At 35.6% G+C, this 18,415-nt stretch overlaps 1 protein-coding gene across 1 annotated transcript in view; it reads right to left on the bottom strand.

Moving 5' to 3' along the window:
* LOC137402173 (tonsoku-like protein) overlaps positions 1-18,415 on the bottom strand; it is a 26,756-nt gene extending 8,341 nt beyond the window's left edge. The window contains exons 1-15 of the mRNA XM_068088656.1: positions 18,369-18,415; positions 16,968-17,063; positions 14,817-14,959; positions 12,353-12,489; positions 11,754-11,869; positions 10,423-10,495; positions 9,892-10,060; positions 9,153-9,264; positions 8,758-8,894; positions 4,440-4,598; positions 2,092-2,217; positions 1,519-1,674; positions 1,097-1,189; positions 324-404; positions 116-239 (exon numbers count right to left, since the gene is read on the bottom strand). Of these exons, the coding sequence (XP_067944757.1) occupies positions 116-239; positions 324-404; positions 1,097-1,189; positions 1,519-1,674; positions 2,092-2,217; positions 4,440-4,598; positions 8,758-8,894; positions 9,153-9,264; positions 9,892-10,060; positions 10,423-10,495; positions 11,754-11,869; positions 12,353-12,489; positions 14,817-14,959; positions 16,968-17,063; positions 18,369-18,399 (1,753 nt within the window). The 5' untranslated portion in view covers positions 18,400-18,415. The remainder of the gene's footprint in view (positions 1-115; positions 240-323; positions 405-1,096; positions 1,190-1,518; positions 1,675-2,091; positions 2,218-4,439; positions 4,599-8,757; positions 8,895-9,152; positions 9,265-9,891; positions 10,061-10,422; positions 10,496-11,753; positions 11,870-12,352; positions 12,490-14,816; positions 14,960-16,967; positions 17,064-18,368) is intronic.

Here is an 18,415-nt window from a genome sequence, read left to right as displayed (position 1 = left end):
TGAACTGGTTAGTTTACCCCTCTTAGTTTACTATCCCGGAAGTTATATTCCCCGTTAGTAAGTGGGATAAACAAGTAAGTAACTAACAATAGCCAACCTCAAAGTCCAACTGTACCTGCACGATCATTAATGTCTGTTCCTTCAGCAACTAATAATTCTGCGATATGTACATGATTGTGCACGGCTGCCTCATGAATTGGTAACCAGCCCGCATGATCTCGCACATCGGTAGGATGACCCTATAAAAAGCAATTCATCTACATGTGCTAGTCAAGTTAGAGACTTAGGCTAACAAACTCATCGGTCTCAATCATCGAGTTCACCTTGTTGAGTAGCTCTATGACTGTTTCTTTCTTGCCCTTGATCACAGCTTGGTGAAGTTTCGTCTCTCCAATCTCATTTCTCTGCAATCAGCCAAACACCTTGCAAAAATCTGCTTGCTTTAAGATTGCAGTTGAAAGAACTGATGTTTTTACAGTATTGATATGATCAAAACTGAAAACCAGAAAAGTACTGGTAAGACTTTGAGAGAGGAGGTAAGACTTTGAGAGAAGAAGTAAGACTTTGAGAGAGGAGGTAAAACTTTGAGAGAAGAGGTAAAACTTTGAGAGAGGAGGTAAAACTTTTAGAGAAGAGGTAAGACTTTGAGAGAAAAGGTAAGACTTTGAGAGAACAGGTAAGACTTTGAAAGAAGAGGTAAAACTTTGAGATAGGAAGTAAGACTTTGAGAGAGGGAGTAAGACTTTGAGAGAGGAAGCAAAACATTTAGAGAAGAGGTAACACTTTGAGGGAGGAGGTAAGACTTTGAGAGAGGTAAGACTTTGAGAGGAGGTAAGACTTTGAGAGAGGGAGTAAGACTTTGAGAGAGGAGGTAAGACTGAGAAAGGTAAGACTTTGAGAGAGGAGGTAAAACTTTGAGAGAGGAGGTAAAACTTTTAGAGAAGAGGTAAGACTTTGAGAAAACAGGTAAGACTTTGAGGGAGGAAGTAAGATTTTGAGAGAACAGGTAAGACTTTGAGGGAGGAAGTAAGACTTTGAGGGAGCAGGTGAGACTTTGAGAGAGGAGTGGGTACTTATATTCGGCAGACGAACTCACCGAGATTTTAAATGGTTTGCATCTACTTGAAGTCACAACCTCCGTCTCCCTTTCCTCATCAGACGAGTGGTCTGACAGCTCAAACCCTCCATCCTATAAAGGTATTGCTGAGTAATAGAATTAGGACACTAATATTGAAAGAATAAAATGCTCTCTTCTTGTGATAGATAAAAACTAGTTCAAACCAACTAGTATGATGAAAAAAATATATATAACATTAAATCCTAAGGAGTGGCATAGATGTTTCAATGAGAAATCATTGCAATGAGATACTAGATATCAAAGAAACTGTTTAATTTAATGTAGTAGTCAGACCCCAGAAGGGCATGAGCTAAAGTTTTCATTACCATTGAGATCGATGTAATGCTCGCAAAATTAGAGCAAACCAAAGATAAAACATATTAGAGCTCAATTCGACGTACGCTGCTTTCACTGCCAACATCTTGGCTTTCATCCTGGCTCTCAGTGGAAACACCAAAGTCCTGCGCGACCTGCTCAATTTTACGACAACAATCTTCTCTCTTCTCATGGCAATCGAGAGCAGCCATAGAATCCCGAAAATTCTTGAGCACCAGCATCTATAGATCACCAAGGAATACAAGACGGTCAAGACCACAAGCAAACGTCCGCGGTGAAAGTGAAGGATAAGACCAAACAGCTATGAAAGTTTTTCGAAGAAGAATTCTCCCATAAAAGGAGAATCAGATATTGTCAAATGAAACATTCCTGATTAATAATAGCACAACATACGATACACCCTGCTGGGTCCTCAGTGTACAAGTCAGCTAAAAGAAATCAGCTAAATCATTGATTGTTGAAAGAAGGTTCTAGAATGCAAATTTGTCTTTCCATGGCACCACTAGCCCTAACAGATATTCATTGCTACACAAAAAATTTTCGTATCCCTTAGCAATTGCTAGTGCTCTGGAGTATATACGTAGATCTAGTATAGCATCGCCGTAAGGCTGGGAGTGAATCTTACAACAACAACTCACAAGTAGGTTTGTATTGTTAGACTTTCGCGCGTGACTCTCGGCCTTGTTATAACACTGTTGAATCATATCAATGCTTGAGTTGTTGTTTTCCATGCAGTTGGCTACATTCAGAATAGACTTGGCAGCCTAAAATCAACCAGTGTTGAACTCATCAGTTGATAAACGCCACCGTCTACACCTAGCACTGCTGTCAGTCAGTAATATACAGTATTACTAATATTGTAGACTATTTACCTGCACATATAATAACAGCAAACAATAGTGGTTGGACGCTGAGACAAGGAGGAATCATGTTGATGCTGCAGGCTCGTATACATTATTATTAGTAAAGGTGAAAGTACACTGGGTGATTTGAAAATACCATTTTGATGGTCAAATTATTGTTGTTAAAAAGTTCTAAGTGAGGATGTGTGTACACAGTAATAATTTACCACCAACAAGGAATTGTAACAGAAAAACTCATGCTCAACAACCCGTCCATTTGCAACTTTAAATTATCTACTTAAAAGTAATAAGACAAGAGGGTTGAATGAAATAAAAAATATTTTTTATAATAAGAGCCTTGCCTGTCTGCCTGTCCGAAGCCACGGATTAAGACTGGGAAAAACATTTCATCATAGAGGATTCGAACTCGCATCATTTGGCTCCGCAGTCCGGAATGCTCCTACTTGTGCTAATCGCTAATCTTCTAGGATTTTAGAATGCACATACAGTAGACACCCGCCATACGACATTAATTCATTCCGGTGTTGGCATTGCAAGGCAAAAATGTCGTAGAGGGGTATAGAAACCTATCTAATGCAAACACCCCTATGTGAAAACAGTCAAAATTTTATATACAAACTGTACTTATTACAAATTAGTAATAAAATAGTATATTAACCTTAGTAACTATAGTTAACTTATAGTTAACCTAGCAACTCTAGCTTCATTGTAATGGTAATCATTTTCTTACTTCTTCCTTTGATGTCGTTATCAAACGGCTAATGAATTAAAAACACGGCTAATGAATTAAAGTTATATATAAGTATAATGAATTATACATATATATGTATAATGAATAAATTGTATATGAATAATAAACTAATGTTCATAGTAAATATTATATTAAATATTGAAATTCACTATAAACTTCCATTTTCTCTTACTTTCCATAAAATTTCCTTTCACGCAATATCAAGCATTAACGGAACACAAAGAATGCGGAACTGAAAGAGAGCGAGAATCATATCACTTTCATGCATTATGGGAGGGATTTCGGCTAATAGCATATCGACATCTTCGTTATTCTGACGTATTCCTCATAGCAACTTCCAAATTTGAATTTCAAGAGAAATTTTTGTCGACGGCACAAAAATGTATGGCGGGGCAAAAAGACATCATGTTCCACATCGTAAAGCGAAAAACCTTGCTTATTGGATCTTGCTTAGTAGACTTCTTAAAAACCTCTGTGCTTTATTGGGGCACAAAACAATCTCTCATGGCACACTAAACAGCCAGAGTACTAGTATATATAAAAACTAAAAATCAAGGGCAATCACTCCAACTGAGCCCATATTGGTGGGTGACCCTCCACTTACTGTTTATATATGAAGATTTCTCATGAGGTTATTAAATATATTCCCCGTACAGCACATATTTGTCTTCTAAGCATTTTAATCGCGAGCATGTTTTATCAATTTGCTTCATAAATGATCCCAAGCTCACAATGACCAGTTAATCCAGCAATAGCTCAACCCAACTGAGCCTAGTTTATCATGTTAACTAGATGGTTAGTAACTTTTGAACCAGTGATTTCATTACACATTCAACAGTGTGCATAATCTCAGTAAGTCTCCAATGTTCACTTAACAAGGGAGAATATGACCTTCGAACTTACACCTGAACTTACACAAAATTTCAGTAGATTTTATCAGAAAGTATCAGCAGTTTTCTATTATTCGTGATTGTTTTTTAAGTTTGAGGTGATCTGACTGTCAGGATGTTTTAAGATTAAGATCGGCAAAACTTGATCGCAGCTAAAACGCTCAGAAGGAAAATATGTGCAAAATAACTTCGTTAGTTGTTAAAGTTGATATTAGCAATTGCTTTCAAGTTGCAGCGTTACGCGTCTCTATTTTAGATTATAGATGGCATAACTCCACTTTTGTTTGATCTGAGTGTTTTAACCGCAAGAAAGTTTTATCAATTTTAATCTTGAAAAATCCTGGCAATCAGATCACCTCAAACATTAGGAACAATCGTAAATTATAAAATACGATACTTTCTGATAGAATTTACTAAAAACTATGTGCAAGTTGATCTTTAAGAACCTTAACTGAGCAACCAATCATATCTTATTGTCAGACCTGTTCAAAGTTTCCAAGCTGTTGCTGAATCATTGCCTCCTGAACGAAGAAGTTCATAGCCTCTGCATAGTTCTTGAGGTCCTGATAGGTACGCGCCATCGAGACAAGGATGGGCGCCAGCCGATCATGACTGGCTTTAAGGGCATTTAAAATGTCCAACTACAACAATTAAATACATCTAACAGCATTTCATGGGCTGATAAATCACTGCCACTGGTTCTACAAATGAAAGTGGAAGCTAGCAAGAATATTCAAAGAGTGGCAGAAGCATACGAAACATAATGATTACTACACGTATTTATCAAAGGGTCTTTTTCTATGATTTTCAAAAGCAGTAACTCCGAACTTAATGATGTAGTATAAGGATACCACTGTATTTTTCAACCCTTCTCCTATAGTGGCGTTCTACATGTTAAAGGTGACATTCAAATAAAGGTGAGTTTACATAGAGGTCTCACAGGAGTTTTACAGGAGTCTAAAAATAAACTGCTAGATTGCTAAAAATAAACTGAATATTCAATAGTAATTAACTAAATGTTAATGGTTAGTCCGTATTTAATGTTAATCAGAGTGAAAATTTGAATACATTTATAAATTCAAATATAAGATTGGCTGTCAGATCTGACTGTTCAATCACTGGTATATTTCCCGGACATCCCCAACCATTAACACTTGGTGATGGTCCTGGCCATGGAGAAACTTGGAACGCTATGTGATATCATTTCAACCTGAAAATGATTTTTTTGTATCAGCAACGTAATGGAATTAAGTTAAAAATTTATCCAAGCTTGCTACTGAAGATGCGTAAGATCTTAGAATTTGTTCGTCACTTTTCTTAACATCTTTCACATTTATGCGGCCACTTCCTTTATCTCCATCTTTACTACATGGATATAGTCTAGTAGGGCCACTTCCTTTATCTCCACCTTTACTACATGGATATAGTCTAGTAGGGCCACTTCCTTTATCTCCATCTTTACTACATGGATATAGTCTAGTAGGGCCACTTCCTTTATCTCCATCTTTACTACATGGATATAGTCTAGTAGGGCCACTTCCTTTATCTCCATCTTTACTACATGGATATAGTCTAGTAGGGCCACTTCCTTTATCTCCATCTTTACTACATGGATATAGTCTAGTAGGGCCACTTCCTTTATCTCCATCTTTACTACATGGATATAGTCTAGTAGGGCCACTTCCTTTATCTCCATCTTTACTACATGGATATAGTCTAGTAGGGCCACTTCCTTTATCTCCATCTTTACTACATGGATATAGTCTAGTAGGGCCACTTCCTTTATCTCCATCTTTACTACATGGATATAGTCTAGTAGGGCCACTTCCTTTATCTCCATCTTTACTACATGGATATAGTCTAGTAGGGCCACTTCCTTTATCTCCATCTTTACTACATGGATATAGTCTAGTAGGGCCACTTCCTTTATCTCCATCTTTACTACATGGATATAGTCTAGTAGGGCCACTTCCTTTATCTCCATCTTTACTACATGGATATAGTCTAGTAGGGCCACTTCCTTTATCTCCATCTTTACTACATGGATATAGTCTAGTAGTAAAAATCATATGCATAGTTAGTAGCTTTTTAGTTGCTGTAATCAAGTCCACGATAGCAATTTGTGTCCACTTAATGATGCCAGCCAGGTGCATCACCACAGGTATGGTATAGGAGTAAATGGCCTTGACCTGATTTTTGTCATTGAGTTCACTTTCATAAATTTGTCCAATAAGCTTTTTATATTTGGTGAAAACTGTTTGATAGACCTCAGAGTCCTGGTTCATACTGCTCTGGGTAATGTTTAAATACTTTATCTTCCTTCTATGGTACCTGATAGTACTTGCAGGCATTTTGAGGCCATATAGCTTTTTAAAAATTAATTTACAACACTTTTTAATGTCAAAGGCTTGTAAGATGAATTAATGATTCCCGTATCCTGTATTAATGATCAAGCTGTATCCCTTTTTATGGCATACAGCTTTGTGTCATCAATGTAGAAGACATGGTTAATTTTGGTGTCACACTTGAATTGATACCCATGTAATCAATCCATGACATTGCCAAAGTCATGTTTCATTTTGTTGTCATGAGACTGTCTAATCTACCAGCAGTTGGTTCAAAGCACCTCGGGTGTTACAGCTACCACTTTTCTGAGCACCTGTCATGTATGGGCCAATAGCCTCTTCCAATTTGTCAGCAATGATCCCCGGTATTAGCTTCCGGATAGTTGGCAAGCAGGTTATGGGCTGATATAGTAAGGAACGAGCTCTTGACTAGGCTCTTTCATTGTTAGCATAGTTTGTCACTTATTCAAGCAATCTGGATGATCATCCTGTTCTATTTGACTCCTCAACTGGCTTGCCATTCTGGTATGCAGCGAAATTAGCTTTTTTAACCACTTTACTTGTAGTATGAGGCGACATTAACTTCTTTAATCAGAATGCTTGGGTCACGGCTGGCTCAGCGGCAGCACAGTTTGTCATGCGCTGCCCTCAGCTCTGAGACACAATGTTATGGTGATTGTTCATTAACCCTTTTAAGCAATCAGTGTGGATGTCATGAGCAATTTTTTTCAGAACCTAGCAGTCGTAGTTTACAGGATCCGGCAAAGGAAATTTTTTATCTAGGTGATTTTGTTAATTTTTTAGGCTATGATTTTGTTCTAAAACTTCAGTTTCCAGTTTCCAACTCAAGCTTGATGCCATACAGGAGTCAGTCTAACCCACTTCTCTCAGAGAATATCAGCGATACTGTAGGTCAGTATGGTATACTCTTGATGCCATACAGGAGTCAGTCTAACCCACTTCTCTCAGAGAATATCAGCGATACTGTAGGTCAGTATGGTATACTCTTGATGCCATGCAGGAGTCAGTCTAACCCACTTCTCTCAGAGAGTATCAGCGATACTGTAGGTCAGTGTGGTATACTGTTGATGCCATACAGGAGTCAGTCTAACCCACTTCTCTCAGAGAGTATCAGCGATACTGTAGGTCAGTGTGGTATACTCTTGATGCCATACAGGAGTCAGTCTAACCCACTTCTCTCAGAGAGTATCAGCGATACTGTAGGTCAGTGTGGTATACTCTTGATGCCATACAGGAGTCAGTCTAACTCACTTCTCTCAGAGAATATCAGCGATACTGTAGGTCAGTGTGGTATACTCTTGATGCCATACAGGAGTCAGTCTAACCCACTTCTCTCAGAGAATATCAGCGATACTGTAGGTCAGTATGGTATACTCTTGATGCCATACAGGAGTCAGTCTAACCCACTTCTCTCAGAGAATATCAGCGATACTGTAGGTCAGTATGGTATACTCTTGATGCCATACAGGAGTCAGTCTAACCCACTTCTCTCAGAGAATATCAGCGATACTGTAGGTCAGTATGGTATACTCTTGATGCCATACAGGAGTCAGTCTAACCCACTTCTCTCAGAGAGTATCAGCGATACTGTAGGTCAGTATGGTATACTCTTGATGCCATGCAGGAGTCAGTCTAACCCACTTCTCTCAGAGAGTATCAGCGATACTGTAGGTCAGTGTGGTATACTCTTGATGCCATGCAGGAGTCAGTCTAACCCACTTCTCTCAGAGAGTATCAGCGATACTGTAGGTCAGTGAGTTGATCTCAAACAAAAAAATGGTTCTGGTGGGTTTGAGCACTAGATTGCTGTTGTTTAGCAATTACTTAAAAGAGGCCTGCTCAATATTTTTAATGTAAACATGCTATTGCGGATTGCAGCAGCTGAGATCTTCGAGAGTACATATCTTACATCTAGGCTTCTTCACCACTTTAGTGAGCGTGTTAGACTCAACAAAAGCTTCCTCCTCAAGCGTGATGACACTCTGCCATCTTCAAAACATCTATGACACTTCTGATGAACATGGTTCTACATGCACCTGCTACGTGACCTTTTTTCTATCTCTAGCTCTGACAGCAGCTGTTTTCTCATACTAACACTTCTCTGAGCAACAAGCTGTTTCACTGTCAGAGATAATTCAGATCGCAACTCTATACACAATTTTTTTATCCTCTTCATTTAGTCCTACTTTGGAGGCACCACTAAGAAAGTAGCAATGCATGAGGTATGAGTTATTTGTTTGCATCAAATTATATATATATATATATATATATATATATATATATATATATATATATATATATATATATATATATATATATATATATATGCTGTTGATATCAAAGGTGTTAGAATAACGATCTGTAGAATATTATGTAAAGTCACTTGCATTGTTACCATTAGTTTTATACAAACGTACAAGCGCGAGAAACTTACGGTTTTCTGATATGAAAGCAAGGCATGATGGTAAGCAGTGATATCACAGCAGTAGTCACCAATCTTCTCAAATATTCCACACTTTGCCTCATCATTTGAAACAGCCAGTTTCCTTTTGGCCAATATAATCTTATACACTTTAAAGTAGAAAACAGTAAATGTGTGAAAATACTTAAACTTCTCTTCATCCCAAACTCAACAATGCAACTCTATTATACCATGCAGTTCAATTTGTAGCTGGCGACAATACTGAATCTTCAATTCTAATTCACTGCACAGGCTTATTGCACTGCTAACTTTAAAAAACTGCCTATAAAGTAATATTGCCTTACAGGCTACAATTTATCAAAAAGGAGCTTATCATAGACTATCCAAAACTATCGAAAAAAACTCACATTTGGTTGCTACGTGCATCAGCTCTTCCCTCTCTGGAAACTTTTTCATTGTTCTCAAGATGGCTTTAATCTTGTCAAGGCCCACCCCTACATCTCCCATTTCAGCAGACACCTGCACAACATATCAAAGAGCTTCATATGCACATATTGCCGATCTACAAAACGTATGTAACATTAAATGTAATAAACATTTAAAAATTATTAACACTAATAAAAGTAATTGATGGTAATAATTGATAGTAATTAATGATAAATGTTACTTAAATTTAATTCTATATTGCTGAATATACAAAATTAATTGTGGAGTTAAGACAAAAGACACAGCAAATGAACCATTTAAAAACGGTGCTCAAAAAACTGTGTAGGACTGACAATTCAATGATTAAAAATAAGAAGCAAATGAAACAGGATGGTAGATTTGCAGCAGCAGTGTATCGGCATTTTTCCAAAGCATGGGAAAGAGAGCAGTGAGATGTTGCTTGTTGCTGTAGCAATGCAGTGGGTTGTTCTGGCAATTATGAGTGCATCAATTTGAACTCGTTTCAACAATTATAAGCAATGATTTATAGCTGCAGATTTAGTAATTATCTATAAACCAGCAATAAGACAAAATTTCGCTGAAAACTAATTGTAACTAATATAACTAAATCTAAACTATGGTTATAGTATTTACCTATTTTTGTACCCCCTACCCTAGAGTAGCTGTAAAACAATTGTTATGTATTTTACAAATACATACCTGGGCAAGCATTTTGACAGTAGTCACTAAATGACTCAGTTCTACACTCTTTCTAAGGCTGAGGGCCTCCTCCACTACGGCCCGAGCTTCAGAGAACTCTTTCTGTCTGACTAGCAAGTCTGTCTTATTGTTGAGGCATGTGACTAGCGTGTCATGCAGCCCGTGCTTCCTAATAAAGCCAATGCATTAACAACCAAACTGCCATCTCACAAAAAATATAACATCGAGCAAATAGCTACCTAAAACCATAGAGCAGTCAGTATTTTGGATAAAATGCAGAGAGCTTTGAACGATATCATTGAATGAGCTCTGACCAATGAATAACTATGACATCTAACACACAGGCGACCAGCTTAACTTTGATGATCAGTAAACAAGCTTACAGCGGGAACAATGCAGAAACCAGGTTAGTAATTTTGCTAACAGATTAAGTTGTTTCACCCCAAAGGCTTGTGCTAACCCCAACTCAAAAATGGCTATATAAACTAAAATGTAGTTTTAATCAAAGAATAACAATTCACATAAGTGTACCGGGAAATTGTGGCAGCGTTTGTGAGATTGGCGATAGCTTCTTTGTTCTCCCCTTTCAGCTCTGCGAGAAGGCCTAAAAATATAAAAATTTATCTATAAACTTTGTATTAAAAATCAAAATAACGCAACACTAGCACAGGCTATCTAAAATCATAGTAGGGTATAGAAAACATAAAAAGGGTAAAGCAGGATAAAAGAGAGTATAGCAGATATAAAAGAGTACAGCAGATATAAGAGAGTATAACAAATCTATGAGAGTACAACAGATATATGAGAGTACAACAGATATATGAGAGTACAACAGATATATGAGAGTACAACAGATATATGAGAGTATAACAGATATATGAGAGTACAACAGATATATGAGAGTATAACAGACATTAGAGAGTATAACATATATAAGAGAGTACAAAAGATATATGAAAGTATAACAGATATATGAGAGTATAACAGATATATGAGAGTATAACAGATATATGAGAGTATAACAGATATATGAGAGTACAACAGATATATGAGAGTATAACAGATATATGAGAGTACAACAGATATATGAGAGTATAACAGACATTAGAGAGTATAACATATATAAGAGAGTACAAAAGATATATGAAAGTATAACAGATATATGAGAGTATAACAGATATATGAGAGTATAACAGATATATGAGAGTACAACAGATATATGAGAGTACAACAGATATATGAGAGTATAACAGATATATGAGAGTATAACAGATATATGAGAGTACAACAGATATATGAGAGTATAACAGATATATGAGAGTATAACAGATATATGAGAGTATAATAGATATATGAGAGTATAATAGATATATGAGAGTATAACAGACACATGAGAGTATAACAGACACATGAGAGTATACCAGCTATAAAAGAGTATAACAGATATATGAGAGTACAACAGGTATAAGAGAGTATAACAGCTATATGAGAGTACAACAGATATAAGAGAGTACAAAAGATATATGAAAGTATAACAGATATATGAGAGTATAACAGATATATGAGAGTATAACAGATATATGAGAGTATAACAGATATATGAGAGTATAACAGACACATTAGAGTATAACAGACACATGAGAGTATAACAGATATAAGAGAATCCAGCAGATAAAAAATACAGCGGATATAAGAGAGTACAGTAGACATTAGAGAGTACAGCAGATATAAGAGAGCACAGCTGACAAATAAGAGTACGGTAAATAAAAAAATAGTAAATCATATAAAATTACAGTATACAACGAAGTACTGTTGACATAATCAACACAGAATACACGATTAAATGCAGGAGACATAGGTACCAAGGTTGAGAATTGAAGCAGCCCGCATCTCTGGATACTCCGAGCCTTTTAGAGATGCCTTCAGTTTGTCACTCAACTCCAGCGACTTTATGAATGCATTCTCAGCCTTTCTCTCACTATATGCAATAGAAATACGAAATTAAATAATACTAACTTAGTATACACATAATCTAGCAGCTTGTAACTGAAGAAGTATAAATGTAATTAACATGATATAGCTAGTAGATCAACAAAATATTTTTGAAAAAACATTTAAGATATTAGGTGAGTTGATCCCTATGCTTAGTAATGATTTTAAGGAAATATTTTTTGTATCCATTACTTTTTTGATATTAAACTTCTTTTGGACATTCAAATTATTTGAAACAGGAACAGCTCAAGTTTAACAGTTATGATGTTCCAGAAGCACCATTACACGTTTAATGATTGGTGTGTAGTATACTCTTTTACAGTCTAGTAACATAGCTTCAGCTGTCTCTGATCTGTTTGCGCTTGGTAGGTATCTGACTTGGTGAGTCATACCATAATACAAAATTGCATACAAAGATAATCATCAACATACTTCTGCACAGGTGAAGACGGTAGTTTTAATTCTTTACCTCTGTTTTCTTTTTGTTGTGCCAGCAAAGAGAGTAGGTATCTCAACGAGAAGTAACCGGCCCATTGTAACATATGCTCTTTGCAATTCTATTTCCTTGGGAAGCGCTTTTGCTAATTCAAGATATTTGTTCACATACTGCAATCAGAAAAGGTCCGGTCAAAGTCTACACTGACATCCACTCTAATGATGAAAAACGCAGAACATACATACATTAAAGGCATAGCGAAGGGGAACATAAATAGAAATGGCTATGAATCTACAGCATAACATCAGAATTGCTGTATGTATGTGAAGGAGCAAAACCTTCAACTGTATATCAGCTAAAGGAGTGAAAATATACAGACATATCTGCCTGTGTATATTTTTGAAATAAAAATTGAGCTATTGAGCAAAATTGAGATATTTTGTACATTCTCAATTAGCGAACCAATAATCTTTGTTCTAAGAACTTGCATATATCTCTTTCTCCTAAACAACAAGGAAGGTATTGACATTAGAACATGTGTACGCGTAACTCTAACCACATAAAATGATTGTCTCAGTGCATTAAATCTCTTTATTTGAAAGACGGTGATGGTACATATATTTGTGAGCTGTTTTCTTAATTCCCAGCAAATGCTTTTGAAGCAAATTTCGGAAGATGTTCAGTGAGTGGCTGTGAACACAGCATGAATAGCTGCATACTAATAGTCGCAAACCGCAAAATATATAATTGTCCTCTTTTTCTATCCAACAGAAAAAGAATACATGAAACATTTCAACTATTTTAGTTCATCAAAAGATGTTTCTTAACTAATATTCTACTTAGTTTTCAGTTCAAAGGCTACAGGTCATGGCTCATGCAATGAAGTTCAATGCCACACCAGTTTTCATTGTAAAATTAAAACTTAATTTAATGAAACGCAAGGCACGTCAGTCTAAAGTGCCCTAAACGGTATGCTTTAGGTAGTTACTAACTGTGCAACCCGGCGTTGCACAGCTAGTAAATATCAGCTTATAAACAACGAAAGGTAATGAGAGTTGCCTGCCATTTGCTGTTAGCCTGGCACATTGCCAATGGATAATTTGAGTTGCACCATCACGTTACGTTGTAACGGAAAGCGGTAGCATATCCGCTCCCATATAGCGACATATATCGTCTAATGGATACATTAAGCTCTTGTGGCTGAATTGGTAAGGTGTTAGACTGGTAAAACCGGAGGGTCTGAGATCAAACCTTCAGCAATACGGATTCTTTATTCCAAGATTTTAATAGTTATAGCTTAAATTACACACACAACACAAACTTTGAGAAATATAGATTTGTCATCATAGTCACTATGTTACCTATCATTCATAAGATCAGCTCATCATTTAAATTGGGATACTCATAGATTAAAAAAGACTTAGCAGCCACTGAACTAAATTACACAAATTACATCGATTAAATTCTAATTCAAGTATCAAGTGCAAGTAACGACATGCAATAAGACCACTAAAAGTAGAAATATAATATAGCAACATTCAATCTGAAAAAAATGACTTAGTAAAAAATGCTGTAAATTTGATTTTTCGAGCGCTGCTCCAACTGATCATCATATGATGGAGCTAAATGTGATGTCCAGATACTCCGTACACAAAGTAATGACAGCAAAGAATCAGTAACTTTTGTCAAAATAAAAATCTGAGCCAGCCATTTAATCTTATAATTATATTAGATATATACCGGTAATTATGTTATATAGTTAGAATTATGTATATACATTTTATCCACAATATCAAGCTACAATCTCAATAGGAAAAATGACAGCCCTTTTGAGAAATTGTTAGTTTTGGAGTCCATAGAGTGTTTACTTCTGTGACAAGTAGACAACAGATACACATGTTTAATTTCGTATTCTTTGATGTGAGATCTTGTATGGGAAGTGCGCTTAGATGGTCTTTCACCAACACCGTGAAGTTATGTGAGTAATACGCCGAAGATCAAGTATGTCTGCCTAGCTTGCTGCAAGCAGAGGCTACGTGTGTTGTTTATAGAGCCATGTTGCACAAACAATGGCTGTATGATCTTGGCTGGACATACACGTATCTGAGCCAAATGGCAAGGGAAACTGGAGACGCGCCCAGTTACAGAGAGGAAGTTAAGGATGAATGTCATTCCTGTCACCACCAGTGGCCTTTATCGAAAACTGAACCTAATGTTCCTGGAAATTCAAACCTATTGTTTGCAAGTCAAGCGTTTTAGACAACAAGGTCACAGCAGCTCTCTACCATAAAGTTACTTCATAGATATCAATAGCAGTAATGATAAGTTTAAATTAATGCATAACTGAGCCAAGACTGGTCATTACCTTCACAGATAATGAACACCATAGTAGCTTCTTGAAAACAACTTTTATTATATGCTATGCTCCTACGACTGGAACATGCCTACATTTTCAGAGCACCAAGATTAAGGACGAGTACAAGTCACACCAGCTTGCCTTTTTGGCTGGCTCTAAGTCCACCAATTCTAAATAACATTCTCCTAGTTTACGACAGGCCACCGCTTCCCCCTCAGGATCTTTAAGATCTTGGCAGATTGCTAGCTCAGTCTCGTGTTCATCTATGGCCTGCCTGTACTCTCCTGAAACACATGCTTGTAGGTGATTAACAAGGAAATGTTATCAAGCTTGTCAGTACACGAACCATAGATATAACCATAGATACAACCATAGATACAATGGCTCCTTTCTCAGAATTCTAAAGTCTTACTTGTTTATCAGGTAAATTATAAGACAAGCTTCATTTTCAGAACAAGAAAAACATTTACAAGGATACAGCTGTAATGTCGCTTATGAACTATGATGACAACATGTGCCTAAAGTAATTAACCTATTTTGCTTAGTCACTGAAGGTAGATTTTCAATGGCTAAACAAATATTGGATAATTAAACACCGATCATAAAGCAACAAAAATTCTTTAATTTTAGCGGCCACAAATAAGTCTAGATGATGCTCCATAAACATCCACCAACATATCACCACTGCGAAATACACATCATTCTGTGAATATAGTCAGACCTCGATTTAGGATCGCCTCGATATATGAATTTCATGGACTATAACATAAAATTTAAGCAAATATTTGTCTCAACATAAGAAGTATCCCATCATGCAACGTTTGAAGCTTTTCAAAAGATTACAGTATTGTGAGTAAAAGAAAACAACGTGGTTAACAATAAAGCTATAACTACAATAATATAACATATATACCGTAAACTTTATTTGAAAGCCATGGCCCTCTATTTTTCTACCCTTTTCCTATAGTGGCATTTAATTAGAGGTGGCTTTGAAATAATGGGTGGCGTTGTATTTTTCAACCAGCACATGACAATCTTTGGAAGATAAATTTATTTCTTTTATGGGCAAAGCAATGCTAATGTCATCTATATGTTACACTTTCCTTTGTGCGGATGGCATTACAGCATTTTTGTTAAACCATTTTTATATACGTCGAAGATTCAGACCAAGATGAACAAGGAACTATTTTTTATAAAATATTAGCATGGTGCGGTTGTAAGTATTTCAATGGTGTCGCTTTAAAAAAAATACTGTAAAGCCTTGGAGTTAGAGTTAACGGACATAACGCTTTTAATTTTTAAACATTTTTTAACATTTTAAAGCTAGAATACGCCATGATAATGGCTGCTATTACGTGTTTACATCATACGGTGTAGAGTATTCTCATTGTTCATCAAAACGCTTTGAAGTCTTCAGGTGAGATTGTAAACCACATTATGGACGAATCTGAAAACAATGGATATGATTTAGACGTAAGTGACTTTGAATTAAAGTGTAGTTCTGATGATTGTGATGATCGATTTTCTCAGGTTCACCGTCACTAAAACCATAGCAACTGCTACATTAACAACTAAAGAACCAACTGTTATTGATGTCACCAAGTCGTTATTAGCAATATTTTGTGAACACTTCTACTGATCATTTTTATTATGGTTTGATAAAAATCAAAGAATGTCAACGTGGTGGACAAATAGGGATGGTTTTCAATTAAAGGGTGGTGTTGTATTTTTTAACCCTTCCTTTATAGTGGCGTTCTTTTAGAAGTGATGTTCAAATAAAGGTGGCGTTCAAATAAAAGCTTTATTGTAAATTAAAGTATTTGAAACTATCTCATGTTCAAGTTATGCCCCATTGTCCTATTCCCAACTACACTACCTTCGAACATAAGTATTGCCGAATACGCTCGTAACAACGAAAATGGCTTTTTACTAATTATTTCTTTAATATTTAATTATTTCATATAATTTACGTCTTTAAATATATAATTTAGACAGTTTTATAATAATGCATTTGTTTTAATGCTATATGTAAATATTTCAGGTACTTTTTGTTGTTTTTGGGTAACAGAACAACTTGAATAAAATATCATGTATTCTTAGAAAAATAACTGCTTTAACACGATTTTTTCAACATGGAACCAAATATCGAAACAGATTAACTTTACATCTTGAGGGTTGACCGTATTTAAAGTCCATTATAGTATAAGGTGACAAATCGAAAATCAATTGATTCAGGAATGGTCACCGCGCAACAGTGTAAGCAAAACACATGCAAAGGGTCAACTACTGCACCTATTTCTAAGCAGAGGTTGCCGATGGAGTTAGCATATTCAGCAACAAGCTTGAGATTGCCCAATCTTTTGTATTTAGTTTTCTGTGCTCTCAATTCTGTAAAGTAAAGGCACAATATTGACCATTCAGTATAAATATAAAAATTTAATGAGTAAAAGTAGCCTCTTTATTTGTATCTACTGTATTGTTGGTATCTACTATATTGTTAGTATCTACCATATTGTTAGTATTTACTATATTGTTAATATCTACTATATTGTTGGTATCTACTCTATTGTTAGTATCTACTGTATTGTTGGTATCTACTATACTGTTAGTATCTACTATATTGTTAGTATCTACTATACTGTTAGTATCTACCATATTGTTAGTATTTACTATATTGTTAATATCTACTATATTGTTGGTAATTACTCTATTGTTGGTATCTACTCTATTGTTAGTATCTACTGTATTGTTGGTATCTACTCTATTGTTAGTATCTACTGTATTGTTGGTATCTACTGTATTGTTAGTATCTACTATATTGTTAGTATCTACTATACTGTTAGTATCTACTGAATTGTTGGTATTTATTATATTACTGATATCTACTATAATGTTACTATCTACTATAATGTTACTATCTACTATATTGTTCGTATCTGCTATACTATTTACATCTACTATTTTGCTCATATTTACAGTATTGTTGATATATACCATATCTTTGGTATCTATTATATTGTTGGGATCTACTATTTTGTTTGTATCTACTATATTGTTTGTAGCCACTATATCATTTGTATCTATTTATTATATTGTTATTACCGTGTAACTTTATATACTATTTAAAACACAAACTTATTTTCTTGATATATATGCTAGTACTATATCAAAAACATGCTGCTTCTCAACTGTAGCAAAGAAGGTATGATATATATATATATATAACTACCTAGAGTGTTGGAATAGGTTAATGTTACTTATCTTTCTTCCAGGTTGATGTTTTACTCTGGGGTTAAGACAGGTCTGTTTCGTGCTGGTGCACTCTTTAGGTGACTTGCGTTAAAACGTGATTTTAACGCAAGTCACCTGAAAAGTGCACTAGCACGAAACAGACCTGTTTTGACCCTAGAGTGAAACATCAATCTAGAAGAAAGATAAGTAACATTAACCTATTCCAACACTCTAGGTAATTATAACACTCCGCACTTTTTACAGCGTAGAGTGCTGTTAGTAGTAGGCCTAACCACTTATATATATGTGTATATATATATATATATATATATATATATATATATATATATATATATATATATATATGTGTGTGTGTGTGTGTGTGTGTGTCCATATACATAATTTATCCTTCATTTCTTTAGAACTATTAAGAAATTTGAGCTATAAGTTCTTCTTACTTACTTTTTATCTCCTTGCTTTTTGCCGTAGCCATAGCACAAGTCGTATTA

Source organism: Watersipora subatra, chromosome 1 (genome assembly GCF_963576615.1).
Source record: "Watersipora subatra chromosome 1, tzWatSuba1.1, whole genome shotgun sequence".
NCBI classification, from domain to species: Eukaryota; Metazoa; Bryozoa; class Gymnolaemata; order Cheilostomatida; family Watersiporidae; genus Watersipora; species Watersipora subatra.
This window is presented reverse-complemented; position numbering and strand designations above follow the sequence as displayed.